The sequence below is a fragment of the Musa acuminata genome, chromosome BXJ2-6 (genome assembly GCF_036884655.1).
Source record: "Musa acuminata AAA Group cultivar baxijiao chromosome BXJ2-6, Cavendish_Baxijiao_AAA, whole genome shotgun sequence".
NCBI classification, from domain to species: domain Eukaryota; kingdom Viridiplantae; phylum Streptophyta; class Magnoliopsida; order Zingiberales; family Musaceae; genus Musa; species Musa acuminata.
The window spans coordinates 41,658,457-41,683,466 of NC_088343.1; the positions used below are offsets into that span (position 1 = coordinate 41,658,457).

Sequence of the window (25,010 nt, forward strand, 5' to 3'; positions counted from 1 at the left end):
AACAGGTCATTGTGGAAATTGTGGTACGACACGATGCACTGACTTTGTACAATAACCTCATCAAGAGAAGGGTTATTATACTCTCAATGATTGGATTAAAATAACTACAATTATTGGAGTAAGTTGGTCTAAGAGGAGTACTTCACACCAAAGCTGCCAATGACCTGAATTCAATAGCATTAATTTTCATTTTTGTCCTGATCTATAAATTTTTTTTATATCTGTTCTCTGACAGTCTTGATATTGATGGCCTTGAAACGATGTGTAAGAATCACATGAGATGTCCCTTCTTCTGCCCCCTGAGGTACTCTCCTAACCTAAGGAAGAAATAAAGAAATGAACATATAATACAACTGTAGTGATCATATATGCATGTATCTATATACATTAATTAGGGCTTACTAGGGTCATTCTGAAAGGTTTCTAGATGAAATGATGCTAAGTATTTGATGTAGGTAATTGATCTGGTGCTAGATGATCAAACTGCATTCTTATTGTTTTATATGAAAGAAAGACTATCGATCTCCTAAGTCAAATCCAAGACTTTAGATTTTTTTGGGGGGGTACTATATTAAGTTTTTCTTTAGAAAATAGAATGAAGAGTATGTTTGTAGATCAAAAAGATGTTTTATACTTTAGTTATCAATCATAAAGTGGATTTGTCTTTTTTTTTCTTAGTATTAACAAGGGGTAGATCTTCAAATTTTGGATGTAGAAAATTTCTACCTTGATCATAATCTTCGGGTTTCATGACAATGTCACACTGCTTTTGAGGATTCAGCTAATAAATCCTTCCACTTTAGAACAAGAAAGAGGCATGTCTTCTTTGAGTGAAGTAAAGGAGATAGGATATATCCATAATGTTGTTCCCATAGTTACAACATCCAAAAATCTAAGCTATATATGTACAAGCTTAAAGAAGTTTGGTGCTATATATATCTTATATCACCATGATCAATTAGCTGTTGTTACAAACCATAGTTGTAAGCATTTGTCATCGCTTGGATTAATTACACTGGCTTCTGTAGAAAATTAACTTAAATCCAATCATCTTGGAACACCGAATGCACTTAGTAAACCACACGCAAAAATTTAGTCTTGGAGGTTAATACTAGGCCAGAAACCGCCAAACCACTTGATATAGTCTAAAGTATAGTCTATTTAATGATTATTATTTTTTATTTTTATCATCCATCAAACCAAGAATCTCTCGCTGCACATGAACTCCCTCCAGAATGCAGGCCATCATTTCCATTTAATATGTAAATTGCCTTTCGCTTTCATCTTTGAATCTTTATGTTGAAGAGTATTAAATTACGGCTTGAACTGGTAATTGCAGACGGCTTGAACGAGGAGTTTTGGAGCTCACATCATGTGCTCGACTACTACACCTAAATATTTAACCTGCATTATGCTCGATGATGGCGGAGTAGTTTATGTTGCTCTTGGTTGCTTATGAGGTTTCATCATCTAATGTATTGCATAATATATTGGAGCAAGCAAGTGATTGTGGAATAGAATTAATCATGCTAAAACTGGTGGTGATTATACTACTTGGATATCTCTGCACAAACAAATCAATGGAACCTCGAATTGCATGCACACGTGATACGAGCCATCACAGCTTTGAACTCTTAAGCTCTCTCACACTATCTTGCCACTTCTGCATCGCTGCTGCCATGTCGTTGTTCCTTCTTTGAGGAGGAGATGGAGTGTTCTCGAATGATCTTGTCATTCTTCACAAGAGATCTGGATGTAAGTTCCTCTCACATATGGATCCTCACAATGGATAGAAAGTACGAATCAAGTGATCTTTCATCAAACCTCACTCTTTCGTTGATGCTTGTTTCTTAGTGCAATGAACAGAGAAAGGATTAGTTGAAAGCAAAGAATTAATGGAGGGGTTGAGAACCTCGTGAAGGTCATAGGCAGCATGAAAGATGTCTTTGACTTCGGCATTGTGCTCGGGATCATAAACAAGTACATTTTCTAGACAAGAAGTTTCATTTTGTCATGCTTATGTGATTTAGCATCAAGACGAAAAGGTAAAGGCAGCTCTAGAAATTGTTATTTCGTTAGGAAGATGAGAAGTATATATGAGTGTGTAGGGGCAATATACTGTGGTTGACATTATTTCTCTCTTTTCATGCATCTAAATTTAGAGGCAGTAAATGACACTTGAATTTTGCAACAGAAGATTCGATAAACATTTGATAAATGTTTCTTATTACTTGTCCAGATGTCATTGTGGTTCATCGAAACACAAATGTGCATGAGATGATTTCTCGGCTCACTGATGTTCAATAGATAGGACTATGATCTCAAGAAAGAAAAGAAGAAAACAAAAGGGTTATTTTTTCGACATTACCAAGCGTATGTGTAAGCATTCTCAAAAATGAAAAAGAATATTTATACGTAAGAAATCAATTTAAGTTCGGTGTTCTTAGTTTCAGTTCTTTCTCTTTTATGATTTCGTGATCATCATTTCTCCTTGTAGTAGAATTTATTGTTTTCTTCTTATCCAGCTATCCTGAAAATATCAGGAACTCAATTTTCACCTAAATTTGCTTTAGTGTGGAATTTTTCCTTCACTTCAATACAATGAACTTTCCAAAAGCTTCCATAATAACATGATTATGTATGATTCAATAGTTTTTCGATTTATTCTTAACCTGTTGTCTTTAAAGTTCAGAATTATTCTTATTTGTATATAAAAAAGGAAAAAAAAAAGAAGGTTATATTGTTCCCTTTTTTCGGTTCATCATGTTCAGGGATTGCTAAGAGATGATCATCTCAGATCATCTTAGATGAATAAAATGATAGCTTGACTATAAACCATGAAGTCATTTCTGAATCCCTCAATATTTCACCTTGCTTTCATCAATATTATTGAGAAATCTTACACAACAACGTATATTCCTTGGTTTTACAAGCCATTAATTTCTCACAGAGAAAAAAGAAAAGAAAAGAAAGTTCAAGCATTTCTCAGGTATAAATTCCCGGTGGTACTTATTTCATACAACAATCTGAACCCTGCATGCATGCATGCATGCATAAATCTTTTCATCTGTTTACTCAGTACAGCCTCCAGGCTTTACCATCTTGTGCACTGAACTTCTTAAGCCTTCCATAAAGCATGACTGAGGCCAAAAGAATCTTGCTCTCATCACTCCACCATCCTACTAAAGAATAAGGTTTGTCCTGGCAGCTCGCTTCTGGGTGCAGTTTCATCAACCTTGAACAACTATAACCAGTTGATAACCCCACGTTTCCATAGGCACTGTAATAAAAAGGTACAATGAAAGAGAAGTTCAACCAGTATTTACATGGCGATGATAATGATATGCTGAATAGATATCAAGTCTCTTTGATGCTGCAGATTTCGTAAGTGATGTGTTTGTCTTGATGCCATCGTCATAGTACTACCAGAGTAGTTTTGTACAGTGAAGCGAAAAGACAATGGGAGGTTACCTTGTCACTTCAAAGATCATGTTCAAAGAGCTAAAATTGAGTGGATCTCTGCGCATCTTCCTTCTCTCGATGATGCAGATGATAATGATGTAGATAATAATGCAGGAGAGTTGCGATAGTAGTAGGTTTTGCACCCATGATTTCTTCTTCTTGTTTTGCTTCTTGATTCCATCAGAACTTGTATCATCCTCCTCGGCAGGCCAAAATGTTGCGGAAGGAGGAAGGTACCTGAAACCATCCAAGGTTATCAAACAGTATAATTGATGTAGGATATATAAGCAGGAAGAAACAAGCTGGAGAGAAGTACTCACATCATCACAATTATGAACACCAGAACTGCCGGGGAGATGAGGGATGGATCGATGGAGTTTTCACCAGCATGCCTGGAGTTGGCCGCGATAAAGAAAGCAGATACAATCTTCTCAAAAGAAGTCAATCCGTCAAACACCGCTCCGTCCCAGTCCATGGAGCAAAACAGAACCAGCAAAGCCGTCATCAACCCGACGACGGTGAGGGACAGGAAGCAAGTTTGCTTCTCCGGGAGCAGCGGACTGAACCGGGTTTCGCTTGTGCTCTTCAACATGTGTCGGAACTCCTCGCGTTTGGTGATCTTTTTCAAGGTCCAGATCACCAACCTGAGGAACAGAGGGAAGAGTAGGTTGCCAGCCAGAACCTGGGCAATCATCAACAGGAGCATGGTCGGGTTCCTGTTGAAGGCCGCCATGTTCTCGTTCGTCGCGATCAAGCCACCATTGGCGAAGGAAGAAACAGTCGTGGATAAAGAGAACAGGAAGACGTTGATGCCTTTCTTCCTCAGTATATCCCTTGCGTTCGAGACGCGGTAGATGTAAACCAGAAGCAAGGAGGTACCAAACAAATGGAAGGTAAAGATGTAACTCGATACTATATATCTCAGCCATCGAACGCAACTAAGCCTTAGATCCTTCTCTTGGGCCATGGCGGCGGAACCATCCACCGGCTCGATGCTGTCGATGGTGACCACTCGGGAGGGAGCGACAGGTTCGAGCTCGCTGCACACGGCGTCGACTCCAACAGCGGAAGCCTCGCGCTTGTCATGCTCGGATGTCCTCCGCAGTAGCAGTTCGAGCAAAGTGACAAACACCTCGCCGCCGACGAACATGAGGAGCGTGAGGACGGCGATCTGCGCGCTGGACAGCCTCTCCGTCTCGACCGTGCCGAGACCTGAGACCGTCAACGCCGAGGTCGACATGAAGAGCATGTCGACGTAGCTAGGGCTAAAGGAAGGGTCGCTCGGCTTCAGGAGCACCATGATAAGAGAACCAAGCAAGGCCAGAAACACAAAGTAGATCAGGTGGATGCAGAATGAGCTCAAGCGGAGGGCGGAAAAGCGGTAAACGAAAAGGACTAGCTGCCGAAGGTATCGGTTGAGGCGATCAAAGCTATATGTTCGAGTTAGGATGAATTCTTTGGCGCGGTTTGTCGTTCTTCGAAACGACAAAGCCATGGAGATGAAGCTTCTCGTGCAGTACTTCGTGTGCAGGGAACGAGGATGGAGGAGAAGCTTGGGGAGACCGGCGAGTAGGAACAGGGTTTTATAGAGCAACTATTCACGCGTCATGATCTCATGACGGAAGCAATTAGAAACAATTTTCTTTGTTATTTGGATTAAATTGTTTAGCAAAAGTGTTTTGTACTTGGACCGTATCCTTTGTGTCATGGATCAGTAGATCTCCCCACAATTCCAATGTATGTGATTCAATTTACATACCCACCTGGGAATGAGCAGTTCTTTAGAAAGAAAAGAATTTTATTTCTAGTTTTTTTTTCTTTTTACAAAATCACTGCACAGGTTTTGACTTTTGACAATGTCAAACTAGTCCATGGTTTTAGGTAACAAATAGATCACCCATTGGTTAATTAGTGTAGACCTCAAATTAGATGGGTGAAAGCTAATTGTGATGGATCTACTAGGAATAAGATGGATTGAGTTTTATTTTGCATAATGATACTTATATATATACATACATATATATATATATATATATAATAACAAGATTTATACAGTTTGAAGAAACACTCTTAAACTCAAGGTTTAACCAGGTGTTCCTAATAACAACATCATGCTCACATATAATATGGATTTTGATTTTGCCTCCTTAGATTAATATATAGTTAGATCTAATAGCATTTTAACTATATAACCTGAATTTGACATTCCTATGACATGTATATTCATCAAACTTTCTACAACCTCTACCCCACTTACTGTTTTGTCTTTGTTCCTTTGCCAAAGAAGAAAAGATGGTTAAACTTGATCTGGATTAATTGGTAATCCATTTCGAGTGGATCAATTGGTATACTCTTCCTATTATAATCAATTTGTTCATGTTTGAAATCAATGCTGGCTTACAGATTAAGTATCAAATTACCCAATAAATGTTCTTGTCCAACACCAACATGTAAATACTCATCTCAATACCAAATTGGTCAAAATGATCTACCAATCATCTTTCAGGGAGTGGAACCACTTCATGGCATAAAATACTGCAAACTCTTTCACATCATAACATGACAGCCACCACCCCTTATTATGTATTTTCTTCACTGGCCACTACGAAAAGGTGAGCTGAATCACTTGCTATTGGAGATTGAGGTGAAGAAAATTCCATCCTCCGATTTTATCTTATGGAAGCACTGTTTGTCACCTCATTAAATCTCCTTACAGGTTATGAGCTGACTTATATTTTATATTGCCAATAATGATCATTTTTTTAAGGTTTCGTTTAAACTTAGAGCTCCAATAATTCATGTATTTTAGTGGTATGGAACTATTTCCAAGGTTGAATGCCAAGTGATCCTCGTGGGCAATTGCTATGATGGAATTGTTAATTGATTGTAGTGAACAATCGTTGGTTGATTGAACAAGCAAGTCCACTCCAAGGTTCCTAAAGTAAAGATGAATGGCTTGTCATCACCTCAACAAGGTCTTCAATCAAAGTTTCTTAAGCATAAGTGAAAGACTTATAGGTTGCATGTGGTTAATTTGTCATTGTTAGAGGGGTGAAGTAGGAAGACAGGCTCTCTAATACCCATATTTACCATGATATGATAACCACATGAATCAAGTGTTAAAGCATGTATCATGTTCTTTGCTAATAGCCTAAGGTTATGAGATTTGTGATTACCCAATCATATTTTTAAGATGATATCAAATTTGCTTAAAGTTTGAATCATATTTTTAAGATGGACTTACACCATACACTTAAATTTTATTCGCATATTAAGCTTAAGCTTAGACGACTTGTAAGAGGAGATATTGAAACTCGTATATATATATCGTAAACTTTAGAACATATGTGATGAGAGTTTGCTAGATAATTCTTGATTCTCATGACATGTAACACAAAGTTGAGTTGAAAGCAGCTTTCATTGTTTACATAATCTAAATGGATTGGGTTTCCACTAGTTGAGTTCTACAGGAATACCAAAAACTACTAAATGATTGATATATAATAAATGATGGTTATCTCCCCTACATAATATTATGCAACTTATACTGGTTTTGTTTAAGTGCTTTATGTTATCAGGATATACTAAATTGTAGTCATTTTGCTGCTTTAACCATGTCAATCAAGGAAGCTTATAATCATTTTTATTTCATGATATGATGTTGAGCTGATATTGTAGGACTCGAAGTTAATCTTTTCCTATTAGGTAAGAGACAAGAAGAAGAAGAAGAAGAGAGAGAGAGAGACAGAGAATACTTTCACACGACAAAGGTATATGCTCTACAAAAAATGTCCCTTCAAGCTTTCGGGAGATGGGCAGAAAGTTCTTCATGTTTTTTTTGGCTTTGATTCACTCATATACTGTAGCTATGTTCTATTTGGTCATCAATATTAGATCCTCTCTTACACTATTTATCTTAATCTGTCCCTAAAATTATAATCCTAAGAGAAAGAGAATAATACATCCACAAATTGTCCTCCACTTAGGCTTTCTCATCATATTTAGTTTTAGATCCATTGTTATGCATAATATTTTCACCATAATTCTACCCAATGAAAACTTAATGTGACATGGTCTCAGATAATCAAATTCAATTTAATGGTAGTAGGTTCATCTCAAGCTTACAAGTCAACTCAATTTCCTTTTTTTTTTCCTGATGTGAAACTAAACTGAGATGTTTAATTAACATTTAGTATCATAAATGTTCCACCAATGCAGTGTCACATGTTCTTTTTGTAGATGCTAAGATCTTGAAAAGAAAATAAAAGAGTTCAACAACAGAATTTATTGTCAACAAGAACTTGACTGTGTGATTAAGAAATTTCTTTGAAGGATCATAATTTCCAAGGAGAGAATAAGAGAATGGAAATTTCTTGTAGAAATTATGAACCATGGTGTATCTACAAAAAGTCATAGTTTCTATGTCATAAATTCAAATAAAGTAGGTTAAAAAAGCTTCTATTCAAGTAGCATTCTAATTGTGTATACAAAATTAAGCAACTAGATACATGAATACAAGACTAAGAACATTATATCTTAATTCAATCCATGGCCTCCATCAGGCACCTGTGATGACATTTGCATTTGATAATAGCCTCATGCAAAAATTTATGAATCAACAACAATATATTTGAAACAGAGAAATTCCCAGCAGTTTTTTCTCACTAAGAAATATCACCAATTGACCAACTTAAACCATTCTTTCAAGAGCAATTGTTGAGATTCAAAAATCAATAAAATTATTGGATAAACAATTTATTTACCATTTAGATCATACCCTTCCATGAGATAAAAAAGAAGAAAAAAAAAAGGAGCCAAGTATAATATGTCAAATAATTTTTCTCTTATTGAATGCCAAGTCTCACACAGGATAACAATATTGCCATGTACAACATACAGAGGCAAAAGTAACTTATAACTCAATTTCCACAAACCTATAAAGAATCACTTTGGATCAACTATCTAATCTCAATATACAACTCCTTTAAACAAACTTAGCTGGTGTCCTTCACTAGATGGTCACGAGTTAAAACAAAATGTGGGTTCTCTTGCACAAGCATCAAATCCCTCAAAACCGACTGACCATATGTACAAGGTTTGCACTTCAATTGGTTTGCAAATGCTTGTTTCATTCCGTAAAAACAACCCAAGAATTATTCCCCGCATGCCGTGCATATTTACAGTCATCCGAATGCCTGAAATCTATAAGATCATAGTCAAAGACACATTCAGGTGAAGAAATCATTAGCAGGAGCAATCTTGGGTATAGGCATGGATGCATGTGTCAATAAAAACGCAAGATCCTACACTCTGAAGATGCCGATCGTTGAATTTTTCCAAGACAAACTTAAGCAAGCTGATGATGGAGAGATTTCTGGAAAGTCTTGTCATCAGGCAAGAATAGGTATCGAAACCTTGAATCAAATGGGATGACGCTAAAACTCCGAGCACCTAGCAACCTCTGTTTCAGCTGTGACGTGGAATCCCGAACAACAGTTACTTGATCAGGGGAAAGATATCGACAAATCCAGTCAACTAACAAGGAATCTTCGACGATGGCCTTTGCAAAACTATGCAGCAATTTTGGCACCAGCAGTTTCCCCTTTTCGCTAATACCTATCGATGCTCGAACATAGTCCCTCATTGAGTTCTGAAGCTCATCTTGAACATTATCAGATGTGAAGATCTTTACCTGCATCGTGATAGGTGAAGGTCAGTCATATAACTTGCAAACAAGAGGCAATTGTTTATCAGCACATGTTTCTAAAACTAAGATGTAGAGTTGACTAAGAGAAAACAGTCGAACCCCAATTTATTTATATGGTTCCTGTATCCTTGCCGGTTTCCAAGTGAATATCAATTTGAACAGATATTACAACTGACGCAAACTTACTTGTGTGAGCTCACTGTTTTTATTAATCGTAGATGGTAAAAATCAATTTAGACATACAGACAACTTAAATCAGATGCAGTTAAGATTCCCAAACAGACATTAGTTAGAAAACTCAACAGCCATTAAGTCACAGTTGGGTGACAGTTCTCTTGGAGCTTTTCCTAGACTTTGCGGAATGGTGAAACAGTTAAAAAGGTACACGAAAGAATGAGTGAATATCTAATATAAACCAAATTCCAGGATCTTATGACCAGAATCTGGTGCTCATGAATATTTGGTTAAACTGTTATCAACACATAGAACAAGGACAGAGCAGACGTTGGTTAAACTGTGCTCATGAATGCTGGAGAAAAATTTTCAGGATAGCATGATGGTATTAGCAATTGTCACTTCAAAGAGTAGACGGAATATCAGATTAGGAAGCTTACCGCTGGCGAGGAATACATTCCAGAACTAAGGGCGAACAATAACAAAGGCTCAGCACCATCGATGGAGTACTTTCTGTGGTCCTCAGAAATCCTAAGTTTGTGAAGTGACAGTGCCAAAGCCTGAAACAAGAGCATGATTAATGGCCATATTGGTGGAGAAACACAGGAATAAGCAATACATTTTTGGTAATTTACGTACTAGCTGCGGACGATGCCCCGGAGGTTTCATCTTTAGGACAACGAATTCAATCTCAGCGGCACTGAATGACTGGCCACCGATTATATAAGATGCCTGCGGCACAACACCACTGTGTCAACATAAACTGAAAAAGGAAACGAAGATCACGTCAAAGGACATGAAATCAGACCTTCTGCATTAGAGAAAATAGCTTGATGTCACTTTTAGGTACTCCATATGCTAAATAGGCCTGCAGTTTTCAAGCTACAAAGTTTTATTTCATGTTCTAGAAGAAATCAATTGAAAAGTAAAACTAAAGTATACCCAATAAAATTTGAAGCAAAATTTGAATGAGCGATGACTTATAACAACCAAACCAAGGATATGAAAAGAATTATCTGCAAATTAAAATCAATATTAAGATTTGAGAACATGCAGCAATGTGAAAGCTTGAATCAATTCAAACCAGGTTCATACCAGAACATGAAAGGAAGAAAGCACTACCTAAGATAATAGACAAGAATTAGCTCATGGAAATAAAAGTTATGCAAGATGCCAGCCCTTTTGGCACCATATTATTTTGTTTTATGCACACAATTAGAGAAGCCAAAGGAAATGGTGTTGTCATGCTCAAGTGATTCCGTGTGATTTTATTTATACAATAACAAGAAGAGCCCGTCATCCAAAACATTATCATACATGGTAATGCAGTTAGAAGTAATAAGCAAAGATCCAAATACCCTGTGATTAAGATAATATGGTATCTTCCAAAGGGATTATAACATTAATAACAATAAGCAAAATTTATAACCAAATAATGCATGATCACAAGCATAGAACCTGTATGTTGAAGAGTAACCACGGTTTTAAATACCAGACGGATAGGTATATACCTGCTGGTGTTTGCGGATCCAATTAAGCATCGTTAATGAACCAAACCAAACCAGCCAGTAAACTGCTTGGTATCTCATACCGTACCTATCTTATATAGTATTGAAACTAGGGTTTCCCAGATTTCATCCAGACTGATATGTCGGTCCAAATGTGAACCGAGATGCAGACCACCCTTTTCAGCATGGTCTAGTACATTTTAGAAAAGCCACCCCTTTGAAAACAACCCACTACCCCTGGAATAAGAGACACGAGACCTAGTGCATCTCTCCTAGTCGACGTCTTTCTTCCCTTGAAAACTCTTGCGCCACATGCTGGTGCTCACCCACCAATCCAGTCTCATTGTACTCTTTCCTCCTCCTCTTGAACATAACTTGTATCGCTCTGGCCAAGGACAGACACTACTAGTATGGCATCCAAAATTCAAATGTTGGCCGTAAGGCCCGTAACACATAAAGACAACAAAGTACTGTTCTTAACATCATCCTCATGATCATTTTATGGGACTACATTTTTAGATTCACATTTTTGCATGGACTTGGAACCTTTTATACAATTCTCCGTTTGTACAATTTTGATGTCTTTGGAATCATATTTTGGTAAATTTGTGAGAAATTTACCATTGCTTCATTTTCATGCATCCAAAGGAGGTGACCTAGGTCTTATGCTTTTAACCAATACACTAAAGAGTTATTTTCCACCAAGGAACTCAATTTCACTCGATCTGGTCTGTACATATCGGTATTAACTGGTATGAGCATGAAACAGGATGCAGGCTCCCATTTTGAATGATTATACTAGTAACTTTTTAAGCAGCAGCTTTTTTTTTTTTTAAAGGCTCCAGTGTGCCTTTAAAACCAGACCTCACAACAATGTGGACCAATCCAGACCTCACAGTCATCTATATTCTAGCTAAATTGCAAATTTTGTAAAACCAAAATCCTGGGCAATGAGCAAAATCTTGATCAGCTAAGTAGATTCAACAAATTGTCCGTTATATAACTTCTGCTGTTGCAAAATATTCAACTAAAAACCATGGAAACGGCAGAATATTAAAGGTTTATGAAATCATATTGATCCTCAGATTCTTATTGGTGTAATAATACATAAACAGTCATGATGCAACTAATAAAAGATAAATTAACAGACGGAGAACTTACATGCATTATCAAGGCATTATACACATTGATCCAAAAAGCAAGCCTCTCATTGCCACTCATACAAGCTGGATTTACCTTTGCCAATTGCCCAACAAGATATCTGAGAAGTTGCAAGCAGAATTAACAAGCCATCATTATCGTAAGATTCTTAAGTATCTTTTCTAAAATCAAGAGCAAATGAGATTTCATTTATTACTTGGGTTGGATTCTGCAAAAATCCTATACATGCTTCTCTAATATTGGCAAAACATGGACTAGGAAGACAGAGAACAGAAGAAAGAACATGCAGGCTGAGACCAGTTTTCTAGAATGCATTCTAAAACAAACAATAACCTAAGAATTAAGAACACCAAAAAAGGAGTATGGATTCTCGACAAGTGCAATGAACTTAACAATTGGAGACACCTTAACCAAGACATGCCAATGATTTTGATGCTGTCAAAAGTGCCAGTAATGATCAAGTAGATTTATGTTCTATCAACTTTTTAAACTGAAATTCTGGTGCTGCACCAATTTCAAAATAATGTAGTGGTGAGCATTTATACATCATTTTGTATGACCCATTTATCAATCCAGGTAAAAAGTTTCTTTTTTCATAAAGCTTCTAGTTTCAACAGTTATTTCTATTGATCCAAGCACTATGCATGTACTTCAGAAACTATCATTGGTTGCTTGTGGATGCCTCTCAGAATCAGTTCATTGCCATTTATAAGAGAATCTGGTGTTTCCTCTTCCAAGTATGGGTATGCTTATTCTAAACAATTCCATTTAAATGAATATTACCTCACTTTGTCTTATCAAACTTGTCAATAACTTTTAATGTTTAAAAGGTCAGTGAAACCGTAGTCATAGTCAATTATTAGAGGAGACTCGAAAGGATGCATATTGAAAGGAAGCATATTGAAAAGTGTGTAAATAGGTTAAGTTGTTTACTCTTCCAATCATAGTTGATTAGAAGAGACTCAAAAGGAAGCTTTCAGAGTCTCATGATGATTATGATGCCAAAAATCACCTCAAAGATAGTTTTGTCAATAGGAACATATGATCAACGGAGAACATAAACAACATCCTGCATGCGTAGACACAAGAACCAATTCAGTTATGATACATTGACATATACTTTGGATTATACTTATCCTAGAAGTCTATGTTAACATGTAACACAATGTGTCTGCATCAATGTAGATATGAAGTATGCACTTAGGCATGATTACATGGAAAGAATGTTGAGCATCATACCTGTAACCTTTTAGAGCGTCAGCAGCATATTCTAGCTGTGCCTTCCCAACAGACATCCAAGTCACCTCAGCTGCCAAACTATAACTTCCAATATTCCTCCAGTTCACCTTGTCATTAACTCCATAAGGATCAAATGTATCCACTTGATCCATTATCTCATCAAATTTATATGTTCCAGTTGAAGGATTACAAAATGTTTGGGGTATTAAGGATGAATCAGAAAAAGATGTGAATGAAAAAGACAGCTGATCAACTGGTGAAGATTGAGAAGGCAGGTACTCTGAAGAAGATGCCTTTGAAGAGATATCTGATGATTCAGATAGACAAAGAAAGATATTTCTCATGCATTTCACCATTTCTTCTGAAAGCTGGTTTGGATCGTTCCATAGGTTTGTTTCTAGGAGATCCTTCTTCAATTCCACTGCATTAGACTCTTGAAGACAAGCATCTATTTTGTTCCCTTCTTCGACCCTATCGCAGTGATCTATGAACTGAAGAAGAAAAGAGTTGCTTTTTGTTAAGCATTATTACAATGTCTCGTTATTATAAAGGAAAGGCGACACATTTTCATTCTTAAAAGAGCAAGCATTTAAAACCCAGACAGAAAGAAGTTTAATTGGAATGAGACCTGTTCCTCAGGGCATTCGTCCAATGATTTATTTGCCACAGGTAACTCTGAATCCCTACTAGATAATAGATCTTGTTGCAGTGAGCTAGGAATTTGATTTAACCCAAATTTTGAAATCCTCAAAGAAGATATATGCTGGGGAAGGCAGTAGGAACCATAAGCAATCAGAAGTGACATAAAGAGAAGAGACAGAAAACATAAAGGAACATCATATACCTCTTCCCACATGCAACTAGAAGACGTAGATGGCAGTTCTGGTGATAGTGACAGCAAACTTTCTAGATGGTTTTCAGCAAGGCGGCGCTCATCCCTTTCCTGACAAAGTCGAAGTTGCAAAGAAGCCAACTCCTCTTCGAGCTTCGAAATTGTAATTTCCAATGTTGCTATATTATCTAGAAGCTCCTGGGCCTAAACAGTAGTTAATGATGAAATTGCTTACTAAAAGGCAACTATATAATCTTACAAATCTTACTAATAGCAAAAGACCATTGCTGCATACTTTATCTGGAAGCTTGGAAGGAGAGTTTAACAGAGGGCCAGCATTATGTGCTACTGCATTCGCTAAAGCCACATGCAGATCAATCTCTTCCTGAAGCTGCTGCTGCAACTTTTGAACCTGTATAGTTACTTTCAAATTCATGTCAATCCACTTCATAAGAAAAGATTCAGGAAATTGAAAAGAGAAGTTATGCACAGTGAAAAAAAAAGAAGAATTGTTCATGTAGGAATATGTTGACTCTTGACATCCTAAATTGTTGATAATTCATCAACGGTTAATATGAAGTAGTGATGACATTTGTTCAACTTGTGTAACAATGGGAATGTGATGGAGCCTAATGTTTAGCATGTGGTTACTGGAGGACAAATGCCAATACTGTGATGAGATGCTGCTAAAATTTCCACATGCCAATACTTGAAGGATAGAATATATACTTCTTGAAAAAACTTTGTTTCTCCTAAAATCATCAGCTTAAGCAATCAAAACCCAGTTACCAAGAAGAACGAATGGTGATCCAGATTGCATCCTAGACAATGCTTTATTAATAAATATTACAAATAATTAACTTCTGTATTTTATGACAATCAAACTTGGGCATGTTTTATTCTTTAGATTCCATACAGATTCTAGTAAACCTTGAAATTTGTTAACTGTGTATCCTAAAAATGCCAAAGCACATAAGATATCCTACACTGATCAATGTTCCAAGATGAGTATCCATTATATGAAAGCACTCGATCAAATTCACAGTATGGGCCCAATCCCATCACCTTAAATTAATAACTTTAACCAGGCAAATCATGATTATGATAGCAGGGCCTAGACAAATCATGATAATCACATGTTTTAATTGGAACTCGCAGAAGGTAGTCAAGATCAGTAATGCACGTACTTCCTTCTCAAGTTGAATTCTGTAGCAGCACATCTTCCGACGCCTCTCTTCTCTTGGACCATCATTGTTCCTATCATCCTAACAAATACCAAGAAATCAAAAAATCAGAAATACCTCACAGTACAGATTTGCTTTCTCAGGTCAGATTCATAGACCAGGTATTTTGCGGTATTGACAACGAACAAAATTAGATGAGTCTGAAGCAAATGTGGCCTATGTCAACATCAGATGATTTGGAAATTTTTATTCCCATTTGCTAAATTATTTCATAATTCCAAAATTAGACACACACTAACACTGCATGCAACAAGGTCCGTCATCAGCCAAAATAGCTTTGCTGGTAGGCTGTCTGAATCTTCTTTCCGATCGAAGATCGAACTGTGGGAAAAGAAGAAAGGCCACACCGGGAAGAAAAGATTCACTCACATCGAGCCCGGAACAGCCCGCAGAGCCATCGCCGGAGGAACACGAAGACGGATCCGAGCGTCGGGACCGCGACTCCTCCCCGCGGCTTTTCCCCACCTTTTGCATCACTTTTTGGATCGATCTTCCCCTGATGATGGCGTTCCACAATCGTAGGTTTCAGCACCAAAAGAATCAATTTTGATCTATTATTTCAGCACCAAAAGACTCAATTTTGATGCATTCCGGCAGTGAAACCAGAGCCAGAGCCAGACAAGAAGAACGAACCAATTAGGAGCCAAAGACATCAATCCCACGACACTTACAGATTCACGGGAAGGATGACGCCATGGGAGGAATACATCTCGTGCCCGAGAGCTTCTGCTTTCAGGCACAGCATTTCTCTCTCGTTCTCTCTCCCCTTCTCCTCCTACTCCTACTCCAGCCACAGCTACCTCCACAATCCCATAAACCACAGGAACCGAGGATTAAAAAAAGGAACAACTGGAATCCCTCTCCCTTCCGAGAAAAATCCTGGCTTTGGAGGTGGTGGGCTTCAACTCACACTCCCCTGTTCCCGAGGGCCAGCAGTAGTGGGTGCGATGAACGATGGCAGCAAAGGCCAGACGAGAAATAGTAATATAAAAAGACTGATGGAATCAGGAGGAAGAGGAAGAGGAAGAGGAAGAGGAAGCCTTGTGGTTTTGTGGCACAGGGCGCATTAAAGAAGACAAGAAGATGTGGTTGTGTCTCGCTCGATGCAGCTCAACGCTCCATGGCCAACTGCAAGGTCCAAAGAAGAAGACAGCCACCGAATATGATAATGGTAATAATGATGTGGGAGAGGCTTGCAGTGAGAGTGAAATCCATCACGAGATTTCACATTCCAAGCTCCCTCTCTTTACGTGCCAAATCTTTTACACAACATAATATTCCTTCTGAATAAATACCAATTTCTTAGGATTCAACTCTATATATATACAGATATATATATATGTATACATATAAAGTCTTTGTTTGTGTGTGTATGGGAGAAGTTTTGGGATCTCTGCGGGCAATGAGAGGCAGCAAGGAGTTACTTCACCACTGCACACCACCAGAGGAATGTAGAGAACAGCCAGATTCCGGTGAAGACCCGAAGAGCATTAAATGAAAGGGGTAATGCCCCTTCTTTCTTCTTCATTGAAAGAAATTTTACTGAGCTGTTTGTTGCTTCTGCAAAAAAATTATATGTACTTGCAGAAAATAAACTTTCTGTAGTGTTCATGTATTTTTGGCAAATCGGATGCTTGCATTTCTTAATTTGAAGGAAATGCTGCACTGATATGAGGGATTGTTTTATCTGGTCATTCATTAAATGAATCTTTATACATTCTCTGGTATCTTCTCTGTGCTTGTTTTTTCTTTTCAATATTAGATTATGCCTACATGTGAAGTTCTTCCTTTGAGGTTTTTTTTATTGCAACTTCTTCCTCCTGCTGATACCTCAAAAGCAAGTCAAGATGTAAGTTTTCATGGTTGAGAGAAGATTATGTAAAGATCTGTTGCTGATATTGAAAGGGAAGGTAAGCTTGCCATGACAAACCTAATCACCAGTGGGTGGACCACTATGCTCTGCTCCTCTTCCCCACTGAATGGACAAGAAAGAGGAGGTAAAACACTCGAACATGCAGATGTTTCTCATCTACAGTGGGTGATTCAGCTCCCACATTGGTTGCTCGAATCCCATTTCACCTTCTACCACATTAAATATGGAGATCAAACCCAATTGTTCCCAGCATTGTTGTAATCACTGGTTGTCCTTCATCAACATGTGGGTACACCCACCAGTATCTGTGCAGGAAAGTTGGTAATCCCCCCATTATGATGCCGAAGGAAGAAATGGGTCTCATTTCAGTCAACTCCTGAGCCAGCTTCTATCCCCACTGCTGCTGATGATCTTGCTTCCTTTCTGTCAAAAGAAAAAGTGTTGAGAGAGATGAACTCCTCAGTCATCACCAGGTACTTATTTAGAGCAGATCCATGGTGTCACTGTTCCATTAGTTGGTGAAGGAAATGCAGGACACTCCAAGAACAGTTGACAATCTCATGTACTAATTTCTGGAGTTGTCAATGTCAACCTTATTAACATCCTTGCATATGTCGATAAAATCGAAATATATGTTAGACATGGAAATCAGAGTGCTCAGAGATATAGGTAAATTGATCACAAAATTTCTGAAACAATCTGGCAAGAATATAGTTGAGAACATTGAATCTGTAATCAGCAACAAATTTTGGTATGTTCCAATACTGACTGCTCAGTGATCAAGATCATCTTTAGGAGATATGACTGATCCATTTGAAGGACTTACCCATCTGGAACTCATCCAACTTTTTAAAGATCAATTGATTGGAATGCAACAAATTAGTGATTGACCATTTAGATTGTGTTGTTTAAATAAAGTAAACAGGAATTATATCTCTGATACCAACACATGAGCTGTCAAGCAGTGGGACACAAAGCATTTCTTCAAACTAGGAGCTTTGATCTTGGAGAAATCAAGGGAAATATATTCTAGTGTGGTCCATTTAGCTAAAACCATGGATTCAGCAAGCTTTTGTTAAGGGTAAGAGTAACAATTTTTGTATTCTTTCCAGCTCATTGGCCAGGCTAATAAGACGTGAATAAGGCTATGTATGTGGCTCTTTTCTTGTGATGGTCATAGATTGTGATTCTTATCATATTAAATACAAGCAAAGGACATGAGACACATGCATGAGAGAGAGAGAGAGAAAGAGAGAGAGAGAGAGTAGAGTTATGTAGTTGCTTCGACAATTAAAGCTCATAAATCCAAAGGTCTTTATCCAAACCATCAAAGTTATACAATAAACAGAAAAAAAGAGAAGTTTTTGTCTTGGTAGCTTAGAAATTTGGTTTACTAGCTTTGAGGAAATAGAAATGGTTCTTGTTAGAGTTCTTAAGATCAGATCTCACGCTTAGAAAAATAGTTTGTCGACAATGGTTGGAGAAGTTTCTCTCTCATCTTGGAGTAGCTGCAGAATCAGTATTTTCTCTACATCTTCAATTGATAATATGTTAGTGTTAAAGAGAGAGAAGAGTTCCAAGTCTACTTCAACACAACAAGAACATTGAAAGGTGAAATCAAGATTTTGACCTGTATCCATCCATCCATCCATCCATCAATACATAAAACAAAAGATTAGATTTGCCAACCATTAAATGATCCTCTAACTGAGTCAACATGAATTTTTATTTGTGGTTTGTATCTGAATAGACATATCATTTCACTGATAAGTTGCCCAACCAAAATTATCAGCAACGGTTGGTGGATGATTTATGTGCGTTGCAGAATGCCCAAAACATGCCGTCTTACTGAGGGAACGGAGAAAGGGACAGTGTTTGTCCACAGTTCATGTCCTTGTCTCAGATAAAACCTTGCATTTTTCGAAGCCGATAGGAGACATCTTATCAGCAAGCTTACGTATGGTTCAGAGACATCGCCACGGATGATGATATCCAAAACCTGTCTTCATCGCTTGGCCTGCAATATCTCACCGTCCCCAAAGACACCTCAGAAGAGGAGCATTTATCCTCTCCATGAATGTGCTTCCATTAACGATGATCGACGTTGGCAATCATCCCTCCCTGTTTTCTCAAGTCAACTCCACAGCCTTCGTCTCTTGCTTCACAATGCTACACCACAAAACTTAGATGTGATCCTTTGTGACTTGCAAGTATTGGATTTGTTGATAGAAAAAAAATAAAAGATTAAAATACTTATATTGGTGAATAATCAAATATAATAATGAGATAAATATAAATATATTTACATGCTGTAGTTTGACGAAACCAAACTACAAATAAACTGAAAAGAAACATATCTTCGTTTTTAAGTATGGAGAGATTGTTTCCGAAATTATTATGATCGACTAAAATTATAAACTAAGAATATTATTATGTGAAGAACTCAATTTAAAAAAAATACTGAGTATGAGATCATCCATTAATTACTTTGAAGTGTTAGTGAGTCCAACAAGCATATGAAACACTGCCGTTCCATTAAATCCAAACACACATTGTGCATGGCCTTGTGCTCCCTCTGTCAGGTGATTACTGCACTGACAGCACAGAGAAGAAGAAGAGAGAGCCTATGAGCGCGTGACAGAAGCCAGCTTTGGGACTCGAAAGAGAGAGCTTTAAGGATCATGCATGCCTCCATGTCGGGACGATGATCCGCGACAGTCTGGTTCAACCTCTACAATCACCACACCAAGAAGAAGATCCTGTTCTAGTTTGTTTATTAGACCATCAAACTGGATCGTTGACAAAGCCTTGGGAACACACCTACTTGAGTTAGCCCCTTTGAAATGAGTCGATTTGTTCCAAGCCTTTAGCGATGACTGCTTGCATCTTGCCACCTTAGGCTCACCCCCGCTAGGTTTGGCCTAACTTATCCTCGTCGAGCTCACACCCATTGCTTCTCCACCACCTTAGTTTTAGCCTATTTTTAGTAGACAATCTTCTACCTTATGCCACACTCACTCATAAGAGAAACAGGATGATTTCATAAGCTATAGTTTGAAAAAATTTATAGAACTCTATCTTTAACCAAACCTCGTAAGACGTATTCAAGGTGGACATCATTATTATCATCATGGATAATATGTCACTGATGATCTATTAAAAATTTGGTATACCTTAACATATTCCATGTATCATGAAAGATTATTATTTTGATACTTTCATTATGATAGTCTGATTTCACATGCACTAATTATCCAAAAATAAATATTTAAAAATTACTTATTACTTATGGAAAGCAAGTCATAACCAAGATATAGACATTTAGATTGATTAGTATAATGTTACATAAGTAATAGGCTTCACATTCGAATCTTGTATGTCATTTTATGTAATAAAATTTCTCTCACACACACACATATGCATGTAACATATCATTATTTTTTGAATATAATATGATTACTCGTTAGACAAATTCTTGCATATCCTTTGAGGTGGATTTCCTACCGGTTTTATCTTTTCCAGATAAATCAAGATGACCAACATACTTTCCATCTCTCTAACCAATGAAAGACTGAATTTGAAAGGATCCATCACCATATTACAAGAAAAGATTACTTCACTCCAGCTAGTCTTCTTCTTCACAGCATCACAACCTAATTCTTGATCCACATTAATTTTGACGGTGACTGTGAATGTCGAAGACTTTATTATTAGATCACCTCGGAAACATACGTAACAAGTCAGAAAAAGGAGGGGTTGTTGATCCCTTTATTGCTAAGTAGCTAACGTCAACATCAGCAGCAGTCTTTGTATAATATACATGAAGCCTTTTGGTCCATGTCAGAATCACAAGGGCTGAGAACGAAAACAAGAAGACAAAGTAGAATGCAGTCACCAGCAAGACCAGCCAGGGTGCATGCAAGTCCCCACCACTGTGCTTGCAGAGCAGGTGCAGACAAACCCAGTCCCAATACTGCGGAACTGGGAAAAAAAAGAAAGAAAGAAAGAGAGAGAGAAAGAGAATGAGCATGGCATGCATGGACAAGAGAAATCAGAGTGGGACATGGAGCATCGAGCTCGGTGCTCAGTCATCGCCATGGATGTACCAGCAAAGGAGCAGGGTGGCGCAGCGGCGCAAGATGTAAATCCTCGCCCGCTGTTCCTTCACCAGCGCCGCGCACCTTCCGGCGAGTCCCCTCCTCACCTTCTTCCTCTCGGCCATGATCGATACTGTTGATCCACTCTGTGTATGGTGAAGCTTAGACCATGGCGCAAGGCACACAAGAGTGCATGAGACGCTGAGAGCTCATGCTGTGCAAGTTCCCCATGGGTATTTATGCACACAATCAAGCATGCATGAGGAGCGAGGAGGCAGGATGGCTGAACATGGTCAGCATGGTAACATGGAGAGCTGTGTGCTGCATGAAAATGTGGAGCCATGGCCATTTTTATCAGCACCAGGAACATGGTGATGTCTTTTTTGATATCAAAATGAGTGCAGAGGGGCTTATCCTAGCTATTAAAGTGGGAGAAAGGTAGCTTAAAACGTGGAAGGATGCCAAGGCAAGACGAAGCAAGCTTGTACACAAGGAAGACGGTTTGCCGGTGGTTGACTCAAGTTTGGGTGGCAACGTTTGGTGGTATTCTCTTGCATCTGTCCCAAGTAATATATCTTTCTCATATGAAACAATCAGCATATTACTCGATCAAAATTATGAAGCAAATCAGAAGGCATCATATCCTCCCCTAGAGCATCGGTAATCATATACTCATAACAAGAAATCCACGATTGCCTAAGGCTTATGTGCCAAAGTTCATGTTGTATCAAGTAAATATGGGAAACAGTCCCACTGCTTAAAGCTTCGGCAATGGCCAACTGATCTCATTTGACAGAGAAGCTAAGCCGACAGGAGCTGTCCTCGAGTCTACTCATGGTGATGAAACCATGGAAGCAGGCCCTGGAATTGATGCATGCATCTTAACGTTCATGGGGACTGTGACTACTTCATCGTTAGTGCTGTCAGCAGATCATGCACACAGAAAAGATTTGGTAAGATTCATAAGAATGGAGAAACGAAAAATTAATCCATTACAACCTTTCCTAGGAGCCAAAGGGGAAGAAGAGACGAGTGACTGACCCCTTAAGATACATATATTGAGATCACCTAGAGAGTTGGAAGAAGATTTGGAGCAGATGATCTAAGATGATCTTGTTGGATTTTGATCTTCTGACACCTGTGGATTGGGATTCTGATTCATTGGATATCTACAGCTCATCCACATGTCTGGCAAAGAATTAGTCAACTGTGGACAGCTCCATCTTCCAGGATTGGAATGGCAGAGACTATGAGATTGAGATGTTCCTCAGCAGGGGGACTTGGTATCTAAGTTAATTCCTTGGGAATTGTCAGCTATCCCTGCATGAGAAATTTCTTTCAGTGTTGAATGGCACTTTAATTTTGTTTCCTTGTGAACATTATGGGTGAAACTCCATAAGCACTTTGTTGGTTTTCAGGATTGCTAACATGATTTATGCATATATATATATATATACACACATATATATCACAGGTTAAATTTTTACATGTGGTTAAGGTAGGGTGGCATTTTAAAGATCATTTTCAATTTCATCTTGTAGACATCTTACCGATTTTAAAATGTCTGTCTCTTACAGCTCAATCTTTTAGCACATGAGTACTATATGATACACTTACAATGAAAGTAGCTTAAGTAGCAAAAATGCCCAATGACTCATAAAATATAACATCAGGTTTAATCTCTGCTTCTCCAATGCATGGAAATTGGGATAACCCATGAATTGGTGGTCTGTATTTCTTACTAAGACTAATAAAATGATGCTGTCACCATCTATTTTTTTCTTTAGGGAAGAAAAGGAAAGAAGTCAAACATTAAATGATATGACAGCAGAAGTCAAACATTAAATGATACCAAGATGACAGTTATGTTGTCTCAAGACTCTTTACTTCTTTCTTCTTTTACCTTTTATTTTTTACTTCTAATGTTTGTACAAACAGTAACTATCTTTTTCCTAAAAACAATAATACTGCTTTTAATTTCTGTAAAGGTGTAAATATAAACCATGTCATCACATACTCTTCTTTTTTCTTCATCATTCTTGCTGTACCATCCACTATCAAACATCTTTGTTGATTTATCAGCAATTCTCCCATATTATAAATCAATTTCACAGTACAAAGTTTCCAATACCAGTCCGTTAAATGTGTGCTCATAGACTCACAAAACCATATTATATTATAGTAAAAACTTTTACCTGCTCAATACAAAGCTCTCCAAATGTACACACTCCTGATAACTTCATCATCAACTAAGACTGACCTCCTTGAAGATGGATTTGGAAAGTTAAGACTTGAGCTGTGTCGCCTAATCCAAGTGGCTTGTTCCACAGATGCTGATTTATGCTACATTGGCATCTTTACATTTTGATTGATGAAATTATATCATTCCAACTTTTACTTTCATTTTTATAGATTTAACTCCAATTATACCACTACACAACATGTGTATGTGATGATTGTAAGATTGAATCTTGCACTTTAATCAACGGGGTATATCCCAATTTTTACTTTCACCACAATGTGTCAACGGATGCATTTTCTTTCCTTTCCATTGTAAAGGTCCACAAAATTCATTTGGTTTGCAGGAAAACCAAAGTGAGGTAAGTTACTAAACACATTGAACTTAATCATGAGTTCTACCTTCCTGGTAGTGTTGAAAGTCTATAATAAATTGTAATGCATGTGGAATGATCTTATGAAGAATCTCATATCATTTTTTAGCTAATTTCTGAACTTACAGAAGCTCTTGAATTTATTTGTCACAGTTTCAACTTTTGCTGTTTTCTCACAGTTCATTTTTAACCAACAAATTTCAGACATGATTCTTGCATACTACACTTATCAACTAAGGTTAGGTTTGAAGAGCCTTGTTTCTTTAATTACGTTATTAAGAAGCTCACATCCTAATCTTGCCAGATTAATTAAGCCGCACTCAAATATCTCCATTACCTTTCTGTGATCAATCTACTCTGTGATGGAGTGAAAACCTCATCAGTCACATACCTAAAACCTTGTTGAATAGCTTGCAGGTTAATTTTTAGTATGTCATACTCCCAATGCATTGTTGTTCTTATCTGTTCAATCTTCCTTCTACTTGTCTTTTTAACAAACACATGGTGTCCTCACCTCGAGAATTACTTAGAACAGGCACTAGGGCACCACCTCGAGAATTCCATATGTTTTTTTTATGTGCATGATTGAAGAGGAAATCCTTACTGGTCAATAGTAAGGACCACAATCAGTCCTGGTAAACATGCATGAAGAACTTGAAGCAGAGATTGGACGGAGAACAAGAGAGAAAGAGACACTGACTTCTAATGGGTGTGGATGATGTTTTGAGGCCATCAGCGACCTGCTCCCATGTACGACTAAATCAGCAATCTGCTTCTTGACTTCAGCTAAGAAAGATGAAGAGTCTCCTTGTTCAAGTGGCCACTGAGCCTCTCTGTGCCACCACAACCGTCTCTTCCCTTGGCCTTCATGCTTCTGTGATCGCCAACGCATTGAATTAGCTGGTCAGATTTAAGTGTAGAAGGTGACTGGAGATGGGGGACGTGCGTTCTCGTGCTTACCCGTGTCTCCTCAGTAACACCTAACACGTAACAGCAAGCTTCCCAAGGAGTTGGTAACCATGGGTCCCACAATCAAACCTGTTGATCCCATGCATTTCAACGAACGGGAAGCGTTGGATCTCGGATCCTGTGTCCCGTACT

The 25,010-nt window shown here is 37.9% G+C and overlaps 2 protein-coding genes and 1 long non-coding RNA gene across 4 annotated transcripts; all 3 read right to left on the reverse strand.

The window, feature by feature from the left end:
* Nucleotides 1–2,846: 2,846 nt before the first annotated feature.
* Nucleotides 2,847–5,021, reverse strand: LOC135615660 (cation transporter HKT2;2-like). Its single transcript, XM_065114478.1, has 3 exons — nt 3,783–5,021; nt 3,472–3,699; nt 2,847–3,280 (listed from the first exon to the last, which is right to left on the reverse strand). Exons 1-3 carry the CDS (start codon nt 4,955–4,957, stop codon nt 3,076–3,078), a joined length of 1,608 nt encoding a protein of 535 aa, XP_064970550.1. The 5' UTR covers nt 4,958–5,021; the 3' UTR covers nt 2,847–3,075.
* Nucleotides 5,022–8,288: 3,267 nt separating this feature from the next.
* LOC135615661 (uncharacterized) lies at nt 8,289–16,518 on the reverse strand. Its single transcript, XM_065114479.1, has 12 exons — nt 15,999–16,518; nt 15,697–15,823; nt 15,271–15,348; nt 14,379–14,495; nt 14,096–14,287; nt 13,880–14,014; nt 13,252–13,742; nt 12,013–12,112; nt 10,152–10,211; nt 9,983–10,075; nt 9,784–9,903; nt 8,289–9,154 (listed from the first exon to the last, which is right to left on the reverse strand). Exons 1-12 carry the CDS (start codon nt 16,070–16,072, stop codon nt 8,810–8,812), a joined length of 1,932 nt encoding a protein of 643 aa, XP_064970551.1. The 5' UTR covers nt 16,073–16,518; the 3' UTR covers nt 8,289–8,809.
* A 5,426-nt stretch (nt 16,519–21,944) lies between these two features.
* LOC135613691 (uncharacterized) lies at nt 21,945–24,850 on the reverse strand. 2 transcript variants are annotated; one of them, XR_010487357.1, is made up of 3 exons: nt 24,610–24,833; nt 22,339–22,617; nt 21,945–22,217 (listed from the first exon to the last, which is right to left on the reverse strand). It is a non-coding gene; the product is annotated as an uncharacterized LOC135613691 (long non-coding RNA). The 2 variants fall into 2 exon arrangements; XR_010487356.1 differs by lacking the exon at nt 21,945–22,217 and having other exon boundaries at nt 22,247–22,617; nt 24,610–24,850.
* Nucleotides 24,851–25,010: the final 160 nt, after the last annotated feature.